Raw genomic sequence first — 14504 nt, 5'->3', positions numbered from 1 at the left:
ATTTACAACGTTAGGAAATTGCCGCGGTACTCTATACCGAGATACTATAACACAAACACTTAAATAAACAACAAAAAATAAATAAAAATAAGAAAAGTGCTAAGCCCCCATTAAGTAAAGGTTACATAACATCCCTTTAGCTTCTTTGGCCTGTATTTGTTTTGTTTTTCTCTTTCTAACCTCCCTTTAAGCTTGTATCCGTATTAATCTAGAAGTTCCTTTTCATTCATTTTCTACATGAGCTGTATCTAAATATATCATCCCACAGTTCTAAAATGTAATTGCGAAAAAATATTTATAATTTTATTCAAACGTGCTGATAGAGGAAAAACGGGGATGGGATTTCTGTAATTATGTAGAGTTACAGGCGAGGAAAGAGTGTAAATGTCAAGAAAAAGGAAGTAGAACAATAACTTTGGAAACGAAAATAGAAAAGAGTACATTGATACAATAACATAAACAGCAGAGTTTTGGTAAAAGCACAAAAGGTTCCAAAAAAGTAAACTATGGTGTTGACGAGCATTGTCCAATGACTATACAAATGATTATGATAAAGTTTGAACCTACAACAAACGTGTTTTTGATGCAAAGGCGTAAGTGGAAATACTGAAACTTTGGGATTAGTTTGGCTAAAAAATTTCTTCAGCTTAGTAAAAACCCATGTCTAAGATTTGACCTAAGACAAGTGTCCCAAAAAAGGGTTAGCAAGCACACTGTGGGTGATCTATCAGTAGAATACATGTGCTTCACAGGGTTTATCAACAGGCAGATAGCATAGTGTCACTGTGGGTTGTATCCGGGTTTTTAAAAAAACAGAAAATAATTAGGAAAAATACCAAATATAAAAATTCCTATTCAGAGAGTACCAAGGAGTATAAACCTGCTAAGGAACTTTGGAAATGAAATAAAATCTTTTTGAAAAAAAATGTCTGCAGTATTTACCGGGACAAAGAAAGTGTTATCTAAGCGCAGATAAAATGGGTAAAACACATGTTATGTCACCGGAGTCCCTTACATGCACAATGACAGCGCACACTTGACAACCTTGGCTTGCACCATGGTCTCGTGATCATCAGTTGGGCGACCTGATTGGTCACTGTTGAGAAAGTGACAGTTTCTTTGGTTACTGCCCCGACGGTCAAACAACACACGGTGGCATTGGTTCATTTCACATGTCTGCTGATACCGGTTTAGGGTGTCTAATGCTTTCGTAACAAATAATTGCTCAGCACTGGAATTGTGGTTCTTTTAACTTTTTTTTCCCTGCGGTGTTTTCAGGGGCTTTTCGAGCCTAATCAAACAGCACACATAGCTAAGGTTTAAGAGAAGCTAAGGTTAGCTAGTCGCTCAGTCGCACTGACGTTACAATGGGAGAGGAAAATAAAGAAAATCTCACTAACGCGAATAGTGAAGCTGGTGACTCCAGTGTTGAGCAAAATTGCGAAACAGTAGACGATGGCGTAAAATGTTACACGTTAGAAGACGTAAGAGTACATAATATGAGCAACGACACATGGCTTATCATCCACGATAAAGTATATGACATTTCAAGTTTCCTTGAAGAGGTAAGAAAGACTTTGTTGACTAGTAGCTCATGCTTTGTCATTAAAGTAGTCGTTATTAATTCTTCTTCGTGAACCCCTTGGTTTTGCCATTTGTCTGGGCTTCCTGGAAGTGCAGGATGAGCGTGATCATTATCGTTACGTGTTGACGTGTAAGCTTTGCAAATTGTCTTCGGCTAATTTGCTGCTAACGACCTAATCTTAAACTCAAAACCGCCAGTATAAACAATCTAAAATTACGACTGGCCTACTTTAAAGAACCTTCTTATTGTTTTATCATTTCTTCTGCAAGGGTGTCCATATGTTGTAGGATAGATTAGCTAAGTTTGGTTAACAAGTAGTAGCTAGCCCTGTCCGATGATAGTTCTTCAGACGATTTAGGCTGAATGTTTATAGCTTTATAAACACAGCTGATAAAAATGTGATTTATAAATCAGTGGGCTGGTTGTGATAAGATCCTTTATCTGGCTAAAATGTGTAAAAACTCTGCAAGTTAAAAGTTGCATGTTGTGTAAAAAACAACAACAAACAAACAAAAACCTTTTTGCTTAAGCAACAAAATTATCTCCTAGAGTGGTACGTCTTTGTACAGTACTGTGCAAACGTCTACAGTCACCCCTCAATCTTTGTATTTTGATAGTAAAATGGGGAGTAGGTGCAGGTTTGTAAATTACGGAAAATAGAGTTTAAATAGTTGTAACAATCTTGAAAACCAAAATTTGGCATGACTAAATTTTGTTCTAATATGTTCTTGTAATTTCTGTAAGTAATGTGGAGTTGAGGTCTGGGAATGCCAGCTAATGGCTGACAATGTCCCGGGGTGCGTCTTTTCCAACCATGTATGCATTCCAACACTGGAAGACTATAATATTAGTGCATTTCACTGTTTTGTCTGTGATTTCAGCTGTAATACTGTCATTATTCATAACTTAAACAAGTATACTAAAACAGTTGTGCATGTCAGGTGCTTCAGAGTAACCAGGTCAACCACTTTTGATTTTAGCATCCAGGAGGTGAGGAGGTTTTACTGGAGCAGGCGGGTGCAGATGCCACAGAGAGCTTTGAGGATGTGGGTCACTCCTCGGATGCCAGGGAGATGCTCCAGCAGTATTACATTGGGGAGCTTCACGAGGTAAGGAGGAAAGACTGCCTGTCTGCCTGTAGTGTTTCTTTCACACGTCTAAATCTTTCAATTACTGAAGTTAAATGTCTTTATTATTATGTCTTCGTTATTATTGTTGCTTAAACCCTTCCAAATCAAACAGAGTAACTAAATAATGTCACAAGATTGAGTCATTTGCACCTAAGTTGTTTGGAGTCACCTCCAGATGGTGTCGTGTATAAGATGACGTAAAGTGGGTGGAAACTGATTTGTTTCCAAGTCTATCACATGAGCTCTCTATTTAAGTTCCTATATCACATTCAGTCTGATGTTCACATTTTCTTTTTCCTGTGAGGCAGTAATTTGGTTTTGAATGAATATGAAAAACATCAATTTGAGCATAATGAAATACTGAAATTAGAGAGATCACAGCATAAATATAAAAAGCATCAGAAAAATACAATAAAAATACTATCCAATTAAACATGAGTAACAATATTTTATGTTATGCTTGTTGGAAATTCAGTGTAGCTTATCAGCCACTCTATTATACACCCAACAGTTTCACAATATTTATAATATACTTTAAAACATGGTTAAATTTACTAATTTACCATAATTATAGCATTAGATGATAGATTTTCTGTTCATACTGTTGTTTATCCATTGTGCTTCCACTGAGTGCTAATGAATCTCCAGCAGTTTCAGTTAGACAAATCCAGTGCTTTCACATATAAAGTCTCTTTACACTTCAAATGTGAAAGCTATTTGTAAAATCAGTCTTTACGGGTCTTTTACAAAACAGTTTGTGTGAGCTGCTCATTTTAACGCCACAAGAAAATGGCTGTAGAAACAAAGACTGGTCTGCCTTGCAAAAAAAAAAAAAAAAAAAGGAAGATGTCCAGTTCATGTGATTAATTGTTTAATTTGGACTGCTGCAAATTAATCCATCTTATCTCCAGATGAACATTCCAGTGCAACAGGAAGTTGCAGAGTTTAAAGAAAGTTTCCTGCTGTCTTCCTGTTCAGATGACTTTTCACTTTTAATTGGTGGATTCCACTTGCAACAAATCAATGAGTTTTGAGGGATAATTAGCCTTCTGGTTCTTTCACCAGTCCCACTTGATGGTTACATAAATTTCAGTATTTATTTACTTAATTCTACTCAGCATCACAAAACGATCATATGATTTCTTTTGTTTTCCTTCATAGGATGACAGAAAAAAGGACACTGCAAAGGTAAATTGGCAGTTCCATGCACCATGAAACGATACAGTATTTAGACTTTTCCACATTATCCCAACTTGTGTTTCTCTTTTTATTTATTTTGTGCTGTAGAAAGCAGAAGTCGCAAAGTCTGAGGAGAGCAGGTTAGTCATTCTGATGAATTTGTCTCAGGCTCTCTTTGTACTGTTTCAGAGGGGCGAGTGCAATGACACCTTATATCTGTATAAATGAAAATGTTTTCAAATTAACGTTTGTGTAATACTTTTTTTCAGCAGCTCCTGGCCCATTTGGTTGTTACCTGCTGTTGCTGTTGTTGTTATTGGTATCGTGTATCGCTACTTCATTTTTGAGCAAAGGTCCTCTTGAATGGCGATGTCGTGTTTTCATCCTCGTCTTTTCATCTCGGAGGCCTTGAAATGTTTGACCAAAACCTACTCACCCTGGACACGCGCGGTAGTGTCAACGTCCTCAGCAGCAAGAAGAGTGGAGGGAGTAGTTTGATTAAGTGTTTTTGTCCTTGTCCGTCTACTCGGTGCACCAAATAGATAGTTGGGCAGAGACTTTATGAAATTGTCAGCCTTTGCTTTCTTCACTGTGCCAGTTGTCATAAATGTCACGTGTTGTCTTTACCCTAAACTTTCATATGCACGTTTCGCAATTTGAATCTTCATTATGCCATTATTAGACCAGCTATAGGTAGGCTGAAGGAGAAGTTATGCAGGGCGATGATGAAGTGAGGTTCACAGTTAACAGCCTCCAGCCTGTTTTTTTTCTTCTTCTTTTTTTTATTGGATAATAACTTGCATAACCTCCAGTGCATTTTCTTGGGTTTAATAAAGTCAGAATAGCCAGTTAGCTCTCAATAAAAGGGTTTTTTTATTCACTCCTTTATGCACAGTTCAGCTGTTAGGCAATGTTTGATTGCTTTTATCACTCGGTTGCAAACTCGTAATCAAGTCTCTGTGTTGGATCCTTTTTGAAAATCGCAGTTAATTATATTGCATCATTGATTTGTTTTAGGAGTTGTCCCTTTCTGCCAATGTTCTCTTTCCAGGAATTTATAAATGTTCAAATGACCTAATCATTTAAATGTCATTTGCAACTTATTACCCAGGTATAATAGATGACAGCGAATCACAGAATACCCTTGAAAGAAAGTACATTTCAAGTGTTCAACTATTCAACAATTTCAAGTTGTTAATGTTCCCTCTTCTATGCCGTTTGTTATTTAACCAGTGCTTTTTCACAGCTTTTGTTCATTGTAATGCATCTGAACTTTAAGTTTTGTGTGAATGGCACAAGCAGCTGATTCAGCAGAGTTTAAAATCTGGTCTGTGTTTCTTGTGTAGCAGCTTTGGCTATAATCAGTGGGCTTGGCATTTATCTTTTTTTAAAAACAGAAAAAGATACTATAGATCGGTATCTTTCAGTCTACATTTAGTTGTCTTTACATGTTTAATGATTATTTGTGGCCTATATTTGTTATTGATTTGATTTATTAAACCTTTGTCTAGGTTGCTAATTTGGTCTTGTTAAATATGTTTTGGTAAGCTTTCTAATTCTTTATTTAAATTTATTTCATGGTAATTAAAAAGTTTTTTCCAAATAGAGACAAATTGATGTCAGCTGTCATTTTGAAGGTTCTGAATAGATCTTGCTGCTATTTTTACATGTGAGTACAAAACTGCAGATGTCAAAAATAAGTTTGTTGATTATAAAAGATAAGATGGACACATTGTTATACATTTTACCTGCCATTTCCTTTCTTTGAAACTATCAATAAAATGGGCCTTGACGTGCAATTCGCCAGTCACTACTTCCTGAAAATAATTAAATGTAAATCAGGGTTTATGTATATAGGCTTTCTGTTTCCTTTTTTTTCTTTTTTAATCTGTGTGATTTGTGACTTTCCCTCCTGCCTGCCGTCTCTATATTCAACATCCTTTGTCCAGTGTATCCACCCGCTCTTCTTTGCACGTGCCCAAACCATCTCGACTATAACTGTCATTTTGTCAGTGCCACCATCTCCAAACTATGCATCGTAGCAGGTCACACCTCTTTAGATAGTCAAAGTCGTCGACCTTCACTACCACTACTTCTTGCTTCACTGCATGTATTCTGTCTCGTTTCAACCGACTTTCATTCCTCATCTCTCGAGTGCACACTGCCACCTTTCCAGGCTCTCTTCCACCTGCTCCCTACTCTTTGTAAAGATTACAGCGTTGTTTATGAACATCAAAGGCCACAGAGACTCCTGCCTGACCTCAACTGTCAGTCTGCAAACAAGAAGGGGCTGAGAACAGATCCCTGATGCACTCACACTCTCATCTTACTCCTACTGCAAAAATCACCATGGTTAAAGCACATATATATAAAACTGACTTAACTAAATCTAAAATAAAAACTAAAACTAGTTGGAAAATAACATTTAAACTATACACACACACACACACACACATCCTTAGTTTTAGTTTTTGCTACTTTGGTAAATAATAAATTTTATTTAACTGCCTTTATGAAACCTTGGATGTCTACAAGACTTAGTAAATTGCTTTCAAAAAATTCTGTTTGTATTGTAATACTTGTACTGATTTTCCTAAATTCTGCTAGAAACATTTTCCCTCCATATAATATTTATTAACAAAGACTGAAATGAAGAATGAAACAAAACAAAAACTAAACATTTTCAAAAACTAGAGCAAACACACTCTGGAAACTGGTTGAAACTAAGCTGAATTAAAAGCAAAAAGTCTAAACGAAATTTTAAAAAAGGCCAAATAGAGAAAAATGAAAGAAAGAACCCCAAAACAAGCTAGTAAAACATGTTATCATCACAGTAAAGGCTCTAAAACGTCACAGCTTTTAGGTCCTGATTTAATATACAAAATACTAGAAAATTAATTCCTTTGCTGATTGCTATTTCCTCCACATATGTTTCAGTGTCACATTGGGGCCACTAGTAAATCCTGCTCGATAATAAATTAGCTTTTGCTCTTCATACATTGGAGTGTGGTGAAAAAAAGCCATTTCAGTCAATGGGCACTGTGTGGATGAGGCATGCTTTCTGATGAAGGGTTTGAAGCAATTTGATTCTTGGAAAGTTCCACTCTTCACGTGGCCAAAATGGGTTCTTTCAAGCCAAAAGCTGGACCTCAGTTATTGTTGAGTGCTAGGAGGATGCTTGGAACATGGAAACAGCCCAAAAACAAGAAGTCAGGCAACATGCAGTACAGACACATACTTCTGTTTCAACTGGCACCGTAAATGGTAGCCTCTGAGAAGGCGTTATCATTAAATAAGGCAGCTTTACTGAATGCAGCTTTGTATGCTATGTGTTTACCACAGTTATATTAGCAAATCGTTCCTCATACCTCTGACTAGTGCTGTTTAAATGTGATAATCGGTAAACATTTACAATTATAACTGCTATTAAATGACAGCAGCAGAGAATACTCTTTCATAGGTTCAAATTAAGACCAAACATCACAACTACCTTGGAAAGATGCCATTAAAACCCTTATAATCTAACACTGTAGCCCAGTGTGGTGATAAGCAACAGATTTGTAACATGAAGTCATTTAATTTTTTTATATAGAGATGAGAGAAAATGTTATATTATCTCTTAGAAATGTAATCATGGCCCCATTGTGATTTAATTTAAAATTCCAGGCGGGTACTTTTATTTGATTTTCTCATGCCTAGGCAGTTTATAGTGTAACTACTATATATAGTGTAGCTACTTTTTGCCGGAAGCATGAGAGGTGTAAAGTGGAAAAGAGCAGGAAGGGTGATTGAAATGAAAGATGTTTTTCCTCTGTCTATAATCTCCACAAGAGCCCTCACAGTTTAGAGTACACGCCACATGAAGCATAAATCCGCTCCTGTTGATTTATCCTTTTTAATCAGGTTTTCACTCAGGTGGGACTTTAAAGAACCAGATTCCTTAATTAAATAAGTGTATGGCTTGTTTCAAGAAACCAAAATGCTGTTATCGTTTATTTAAAAAGGACTCCAATACTACGTGAATAGTGTATGTAACACTGGTATTGGGCTTCATGAAACTTAAACTTAAAATTAGTAGGACAGAAATATTAAATCCTGAAACAGAAAAGAAATCCAACGGTATAAAATTACACCAATTCCTTTTGTGCAACATTATAGACATATTGATCTCTCTCTATATAAATATAGATACATTTTTTTTGCCATGTTATACTTAGTAGAAACACAAGATGGCAGTACCATGTCAAGATGATAATATGCCAAGTCTTGGATTAAGCATTTGCCAGAAACAGTGAAACTATACACCATTCAGCTCCAACTTTACAACCAGTTACATTAAAAATGAAGACCAGCGATTATTCTGTGCCTGTAAAATGTTCTGCCAGGAAATAGGACATTTCTTTGACATGTATCACACACCTAAAAATTATGTGTGTGGTACTGATCCAGACCAGCAAACCCATCATGCCAACCATGCACCTGTCCCAAGGGGGATCCAAGGTGTTAACCTGGCTTATAAACCTCACCATCTTCGAATTTGAGCATACATGGGATGCACTGGAGCAAACCCAGTCCATGTCAGCATGCTCCAGCAACCCATAATACCCGATAGATCAGCTGTCAATGTCTCAATACCAGATGAGGGTATCCCCAGAGGTCACAGGTCTATTTCTCCGCTACTCAGAGCCATTTTGACAGCACACTAGAGACCTACATAATATTAAACATGCAGTTTAATATTGTGGGTACAGCATTACAAAGTATATATTAAAATCATTAATCTCTCTTGTTCTCTCATTTTCATAAACACAGTTCTGTAGCATACATCTCCAAATGTTTATGGGCAAAGAAACACAATAACAGGGTGTGATAGAGTGTGTTTGAACATGTAATACCCTTAAAGACTTTACAATGTTAATAGTTTAAAGTAAAATGTAAAAATATTCTGCTTACAAAACTGCAATGAGGCTAATGTAGATGAACAACAGATTAAAATAATTTTATAATAGGGAGCTTTTGACAGTATTGTCTCAAGCACTGTACTTACAAACCCATAGAAGCAATGCATTGGACTTTATTGGGATTCGTGTTCTGTCTAGCTAGATATTAGATATTTTAGTGAAGCCAGTTCTTGTTGTGGCAGGAATTATGACCAGAGAGAATGATAAGCTCTTATAAGATGACATATGGTGTCTGTATGAATATACTGCGTGTGAATCCCTAAGACAATCACCATTCCCCAAACCAAATCACCTGTCATTTCTGGCAGCAGTAAGGCTTAAGAAGAGCCGAGGCTTCTAATGCACAACACTTCAGTGTCTTAAGAGACCAGCTTGGCAAACACCTCAGACGCTACGAAAATCACTTCTGGGTAATGCGGGAATACACCTGATCTCTGACAGGGTTTGAGTTAGCTGAAAGGGTCACATATTCATAGAAAACGTTTTTAGTGTGACTTAACAAAGAAGGACATTAAAATCTTGCTCTTGTGCACAGAGAGATGAGTGACAAAAACATGCAGAGAACCAATGTCAGAAAGAATTTTAAAAATTTAAAACTTGTCTAGGTTTATCAAAAACATTTAACTCTAGCTGAAGAACAACTTAATTCTTTTGTGAAGGACACCTGCTGATGAAATCACTAAATTTACCCAGGCAAATTTACCCATGTATTATGCAGCAATATGAGATGGTAGTGAGACTCCATCATGTATGTTTTAGATTCAGCGGTGCTGTAAAAAAGACACCAAGCAGGATTCGGTGAAGTTGAAGACGTTAAGATTTTCCTTAGGAGAGACCAAAATCGACAACATTAGAAATGTGTTTATCAGAAGGACAGCTCAGGTGGAGCCATATGGAGACAAAGTCTGAGATGCTGAGATGGTTTCACATGACATGAGATTCATCAGGTTATGTTGTTTTTTTTCTAACATCATTCTTTGCAAAACTACTTATGGGACAACTTGCAGCTGCCTCAGTTTGCTCCCTTCATTATGCATGTATCGAACTGTTGTTTCATTATTGTGCCCTTTGTCATGAGCAATACTGGGCATGATATCAGTCGAACTTGTATCCATCTATTATGCATAAGCCAAAGGATCATTTTCTGCTCATTTTTTTAAAGCTCCGGATCTACAGCTCAACCTGTTATCTAACATGACACTGGTAGGTAGCAATTAACATAATCCATCTCATATTATTAAAAAATTTGCCCAGAAGTATAAAACAGAGTGAAAATATTACCAAAATAGAATGACGTGTCATTTTTTTGTGCATAGACTAACTTGCTGAGTTCTTCTCTGGGTGAAAAGAACGTTTATCTAATGACCACAAACAAGAATTTTAATTTTGAGCTTGTTAATCATCCAGGTTTTGGGGGGGGCGCTGGGATAGGCGCTGGAGCCTATCCCAGCTGTCACAGGGCGAGAGAGTGAGACAGCTAGCGAGTGCAAAATGCTACTCTACTTCAATAAGTTAAAATAAAAACATTAACAGGTAAAACATTGACAGCATATAGTACAGTTTAGCATTTATTATATACCACAGCATAGAGAAGCAGAGAGATGTTAACTGGAAGCTAACAATGCTGACTATATGTAGAGCATCAGACCACGCATAGCTAGAAAAAAAATATATGCTAAAGGATCAGCAAACATTTTTCACTTTAACTTTATTTCAGTTCTGCAATGATACATCTGTAAATATCAAACTCAAACTGAAGACTTGAAAAGAAACAACTCACAGGCATCATGCTTTATTTCATAGATTATCCATATATCAATACATAAATTCTTTTATAATCAGTAATTTTTAAATCACAGACGATATACATACAAAAGGTTAATATTATGTTATTCAGATTATTTTTATTTTTTTTACTTACAATTTTGTGACACTTTTGATCCTCCGTTTGCCCTTGCACAAACTTCAATGATGTAACTCAAGCAGAAAACCTAAAGGCTAAAATTAAGTGCATAAAACGTTACGGAATCTCTGAATTCTAATCTCGATTCATTGTAAATGTACACAAACCGATAACATGACAAAAACTTTAGTGCAGATAGTGTGAGGAAGATCTTAGACTTAATATCTCAAAGCAAACAACCATAGCCTCAGAACTTATCCAAGTTATCTCTTCCCAGCACAAATGTGGTGACCTTTCTACAGTATAGATGCTTAATTACTTTCCTCCTTGCACCCACTGAAAAGCTGTGACTTAAAGGTTAGTTTCTCCAAGCTGTTATATGCCAAGGTATTTGATGCACAGTTTAAATTGAAGAAGAGGTAGATGGTTTCAGTCCTTCAGTGTGCTTATTATCAGACACTGATGTTCAGAAATGTTTCATATAGAAAGAATTTAAAACGAACTAATTCGCTAACCGTGACCTGTGCAACAGGTTTAAACAGGCTGACACTGAAAGACTGATTATATCACTGTATGTAATGTCAATTTTTGGGAGCACAGAGAAGTTTGTTGGTTGGTTATAAAACAAATAAAAGGTGGTTTTAAAGACACTGTCTCTAATTGTAAATTAAATCTCTGCAGCAGTGTGAATAAGTAAAAGAAAAAATCCAAAACCGTTCTAAATTCATCCTGTGCTCCAATCAACTGGACACTGATTCTGAAGTTTGATAAAAAAGCTTAGTTCTCACCCTCATTATCTTGTATGGAACTATGTCAAAACATGGCTTCAGTTGTCTAGCTCAGTCAGACAATGCAACACAGTACAGAGGTTGCTGGCCATGTTTGTTGCCATGCCGGTGGTGCTCTTTAGGTCTTAAGCCACAGACAGCAGGGTGCAGGTAGATGACACACTGGAGGAACGCCCATGGACACTGTTGTTGTTATCCAAAATTCCTGATGCAAACTGCATCTTTGATGTGGTGCAACACCCAAAGGTGTTGGCCAATTCAGGGCAGAGGGCCAGAGCTAGTTTCTGAAGGACTAGACAGAATTTCTTGCGAAAGTTTCGGTTTATCCAGAAATAGAAGATGCAGTTGAGGAAACCATTGGAAGTTGGTAGCCAGACCACTACAAACTCAATCCACTCTGGTATACTGCTACCTGTGACTGCTGTAAGGCAGAAAACAATGTGTTAAGGCAAGTATCAACAAAGTGAAAACAACGTACCTAGCAAAAGACAGCGGCTACTTTGACCTGCTCCCTTTTTACAGAGCAAGTAGCTCTGTATGTTTTCTTTGTCTAATTTTCACGCCAGAGGCCCTTCATGGGGTGACACAAATTCCTAAAAGTGTTAGTATAATTAGTGTTAGTATAACTGCAAAAGGAACCTCCTGAGACGGAGCTGGGGATATTTCACTTGGCATTATGAGAGAAACTAAAAAAGTCTGCTTTGGAGGTGCTTGCCTTACCCCTGAAAGCAATGATATAACCCATCAAACTAACATTTGTAGTCTTGACCTGAAAATACAAAGTTCACTCATCAGGAGGAAACTGCACTGAAACTAGCATTTAGACAGCAGCACACTTTAAAGATTAAGCTAAACCGTCGGCTCCGTTTCACAGGATATTCATCCAATATCAGATCATTTACTGTACTCTTTGGAAAAGGTCTTGACTTCTAAAAATATTCAGCTGTGACTTTTCAGTCGTGACTACTCCAAGACAACACATGGCTGGGGTCAAAAAAGGTCTGAGTCATATAACTGGCCCCAAATCAGCTTTTTATTTACAATAATGATAATAATAACAACAAAAAATATTTTCTTTAAAGGGAAATGTACCTATCAATAGCCATCTAATACAATTTTTAATAAACACAATCAAATACTATCTTTTGAATTCTCTTACTGCCTTTGAAACCACAAATAAGAAATACACCAAGACAAGTGCCTGTGAAGTTTACCTCTTCCAGTTAAGCTTATATAATCAAAAACTATCTAAACCTAAAAAAGCAAAGTTTGCTACAAAATAAGCCAGTTATATGAGTAGTTCTCAGATATTTTGTCCCAGTAAATGCCACAATTATAGACATAAACCGACTATAATACATGGGATATCTTCATATATGAAATGAGGATGGTAGAAGAAAATCATCCACCATCCTCACTTTACATATCTAGTGATGTTTTGCTTACCATTGTAGATCATTGCTGCCATGCAGGGAGTCCAGCAGATGTAGTAGGCTCCCATCACAGGCACAAGCACTCTGGAAGGCACATTGAGCCTACTGCGCCGCGCGCTGTCATATTTGCGCAGTTTTAACCTCTGTCTCTTGGCTGCACACCAGACTTTTAGGTTTGCAAATGTCATGATGATGGAGCAAGGGAAAAATATTACACATGTCAAGCTTAGGGAGTATCCAATATTTGTAGAGTAAGATGGGTTGCAGACCAGTGATGCGGTGGAAAAATGAACTTGGATGATGCCATCTGGTAATGATATCGGCGAGAGTAAAATGGGAGGAAAGCACCAGGCGAAGGCAATCAGAAACAGCGTCCTTTTCCTTGTCAGCAGAGATGAGTACTGAAGCGGATAAAACACCGCAATGTACCTCTCCAGGCTTATCATGGCCAGTGTGTACATGCAGGTGGAGTAGACGGTGGCATTGCAAAAGGCCACAACGTGACAAAAACCATCTGGACCTTCAGTGTAGTCCTTTAGCAGACTCACCCACAGATTCAAGGGCATGACCAGCAGTCCGAACGCAGAGTCTGCTGCAGTGAGCGAGAGGAGAAAGTACCGAGAGTTTCTCGACCAGCCGGACACTGAGGAAGTAATAGCCAGGAGAACTGCAATGTTTCCCAACGTGACCACGACGCCCAAAACGATGATTATGCTTATTTTGACGGAGCGGTGGGAGAGCTCCTGCTGTCTCTGAGAGTCAAGCTCTGACATGTTGAAGTCGTCCGAAGTCGAGAGGTTAAGGGCTGTATACATTGCTCTACACGGTGATACAAATGGAAACAAATCATAAGTAAACCACAGACACACAAAAGAAAAGAAAAGAAAGAAAGTTGACGAAATTTTCTAAAGAAATCAAAAATATGAGCAAAATATGTGGCCGTTCGCTGCTAAGCTAACGCTGCAATCAGCAGCACACCTGAGGCAATTAGCGCTGGGTGGTAAATGCATTTACTACAGCCATGCTTCAGTACAGAAGCAGGCTAATCACGGTTTCCTTTTCAATATTTTATGAACTAAGTGGATGTTTTTATTACTATTCTCATCTAATTTTTATATTAATCATAGGTAGTTTAGCTGAAATGATTGTTTCTTCAACATGATCAGGTATTGCCCACATCATTGCCCTGTAACTTAAAGTGATCTAAAAATGGAATTCTTATTAGTGTTAGTATAAATCTAAATTTTCAGGAACATAAAGGGAAAGATTCCTTTATCAGCCCAAAACCATCTAACCATCTAACCATTCCATTTCTATTATATTCTATTTAAGTGAGCTAATTTTCCTAACATCTATTAATATGTGTGCACATATTGAGTGTTATGTGCAGAGATATTTCTCCTACACACTAGGGCAAACTACCAGGAAACCACTTAGCACAGCAGGTCAAAAAACACATTTCCTGTTCTATGTCCTAATCATATAATATAATATAATATAATATAATATAATATAATATAATATA

At 37.1% G+C, this 14504-nt stretch overlaps 2 protein-coding genes across 3 annotated transcripts; one reads left to right on the top strand and one right to left on the bottom strand.

Annotated features, from left to right (window-relative positions):
- Positions 1–1123: 1123 nt before the first annotated feature.
- On the top strand, positions 1124–13866 carry cyb5b (cytochrome b5 type B). 2 transcript variants are annotated; one of them, XM_085162959.1, is made up of 5 exons: positions 1124–1565; positions 2566–2694; positions 3877–3903; positions 4003–4034; positions 4167–13866. In XM_085162959.1, exons 1-5 carry the CDS (start codon positions 1368–1370, stop codon positions 4255–4257), a joined length of 477 nt encoding a protein of 158 aa, XP_085019085.1. In that variant the 5' UTR covers positions 1124–1367; the 3' UTR covers positions 4258–13866. The 2 variants fall into 2 exon arrangements, with proteins under 2 accessions (XP_085019085.1, XP_085019075.1); XM_085162949.1 differs by having other exon boundaries at positions 4164–13866.
- Positions 11315–13794, bottom strand: LOC146525673 (histamine H2 receptor). Its single transcript, XM_085162923.1, has 2 exons — positions 12993–13794; positions 11315–11967 (listed from the first exon to the last, which is right to left on the bottom strand). Exons 1-2 carry the CDS (start codon positions 13792–13794, stop codon positions 11672–11674), a joined length of 1098 nt encoding a protein of 365 aa, XP_085019049.1. The 3' UTR covers positions 11315–11671.
- Positions 13867–14504: the final 638 nt, after the last annotated feature.

This window comes from Neolamprologus multifasciatus, chromosome 1, assembly GCF_963576455.1.
Source record: "Neolamprologus multifasciatus chromosome 1, fNeoMul1.2, whole genome shotgun sequence".
Classification (NCBI taxonomy): Eukaryota; Metazoa; Chordata; class Actinopteri; order Cichliformes; family Cichlidae; genus Neolamprologus; species Neolamprologus multifasciatus.
Note: the sequence above shows the minus strand (reverse complement) of the source record. Positions and strands in the feature narration are given on the sequence as shown.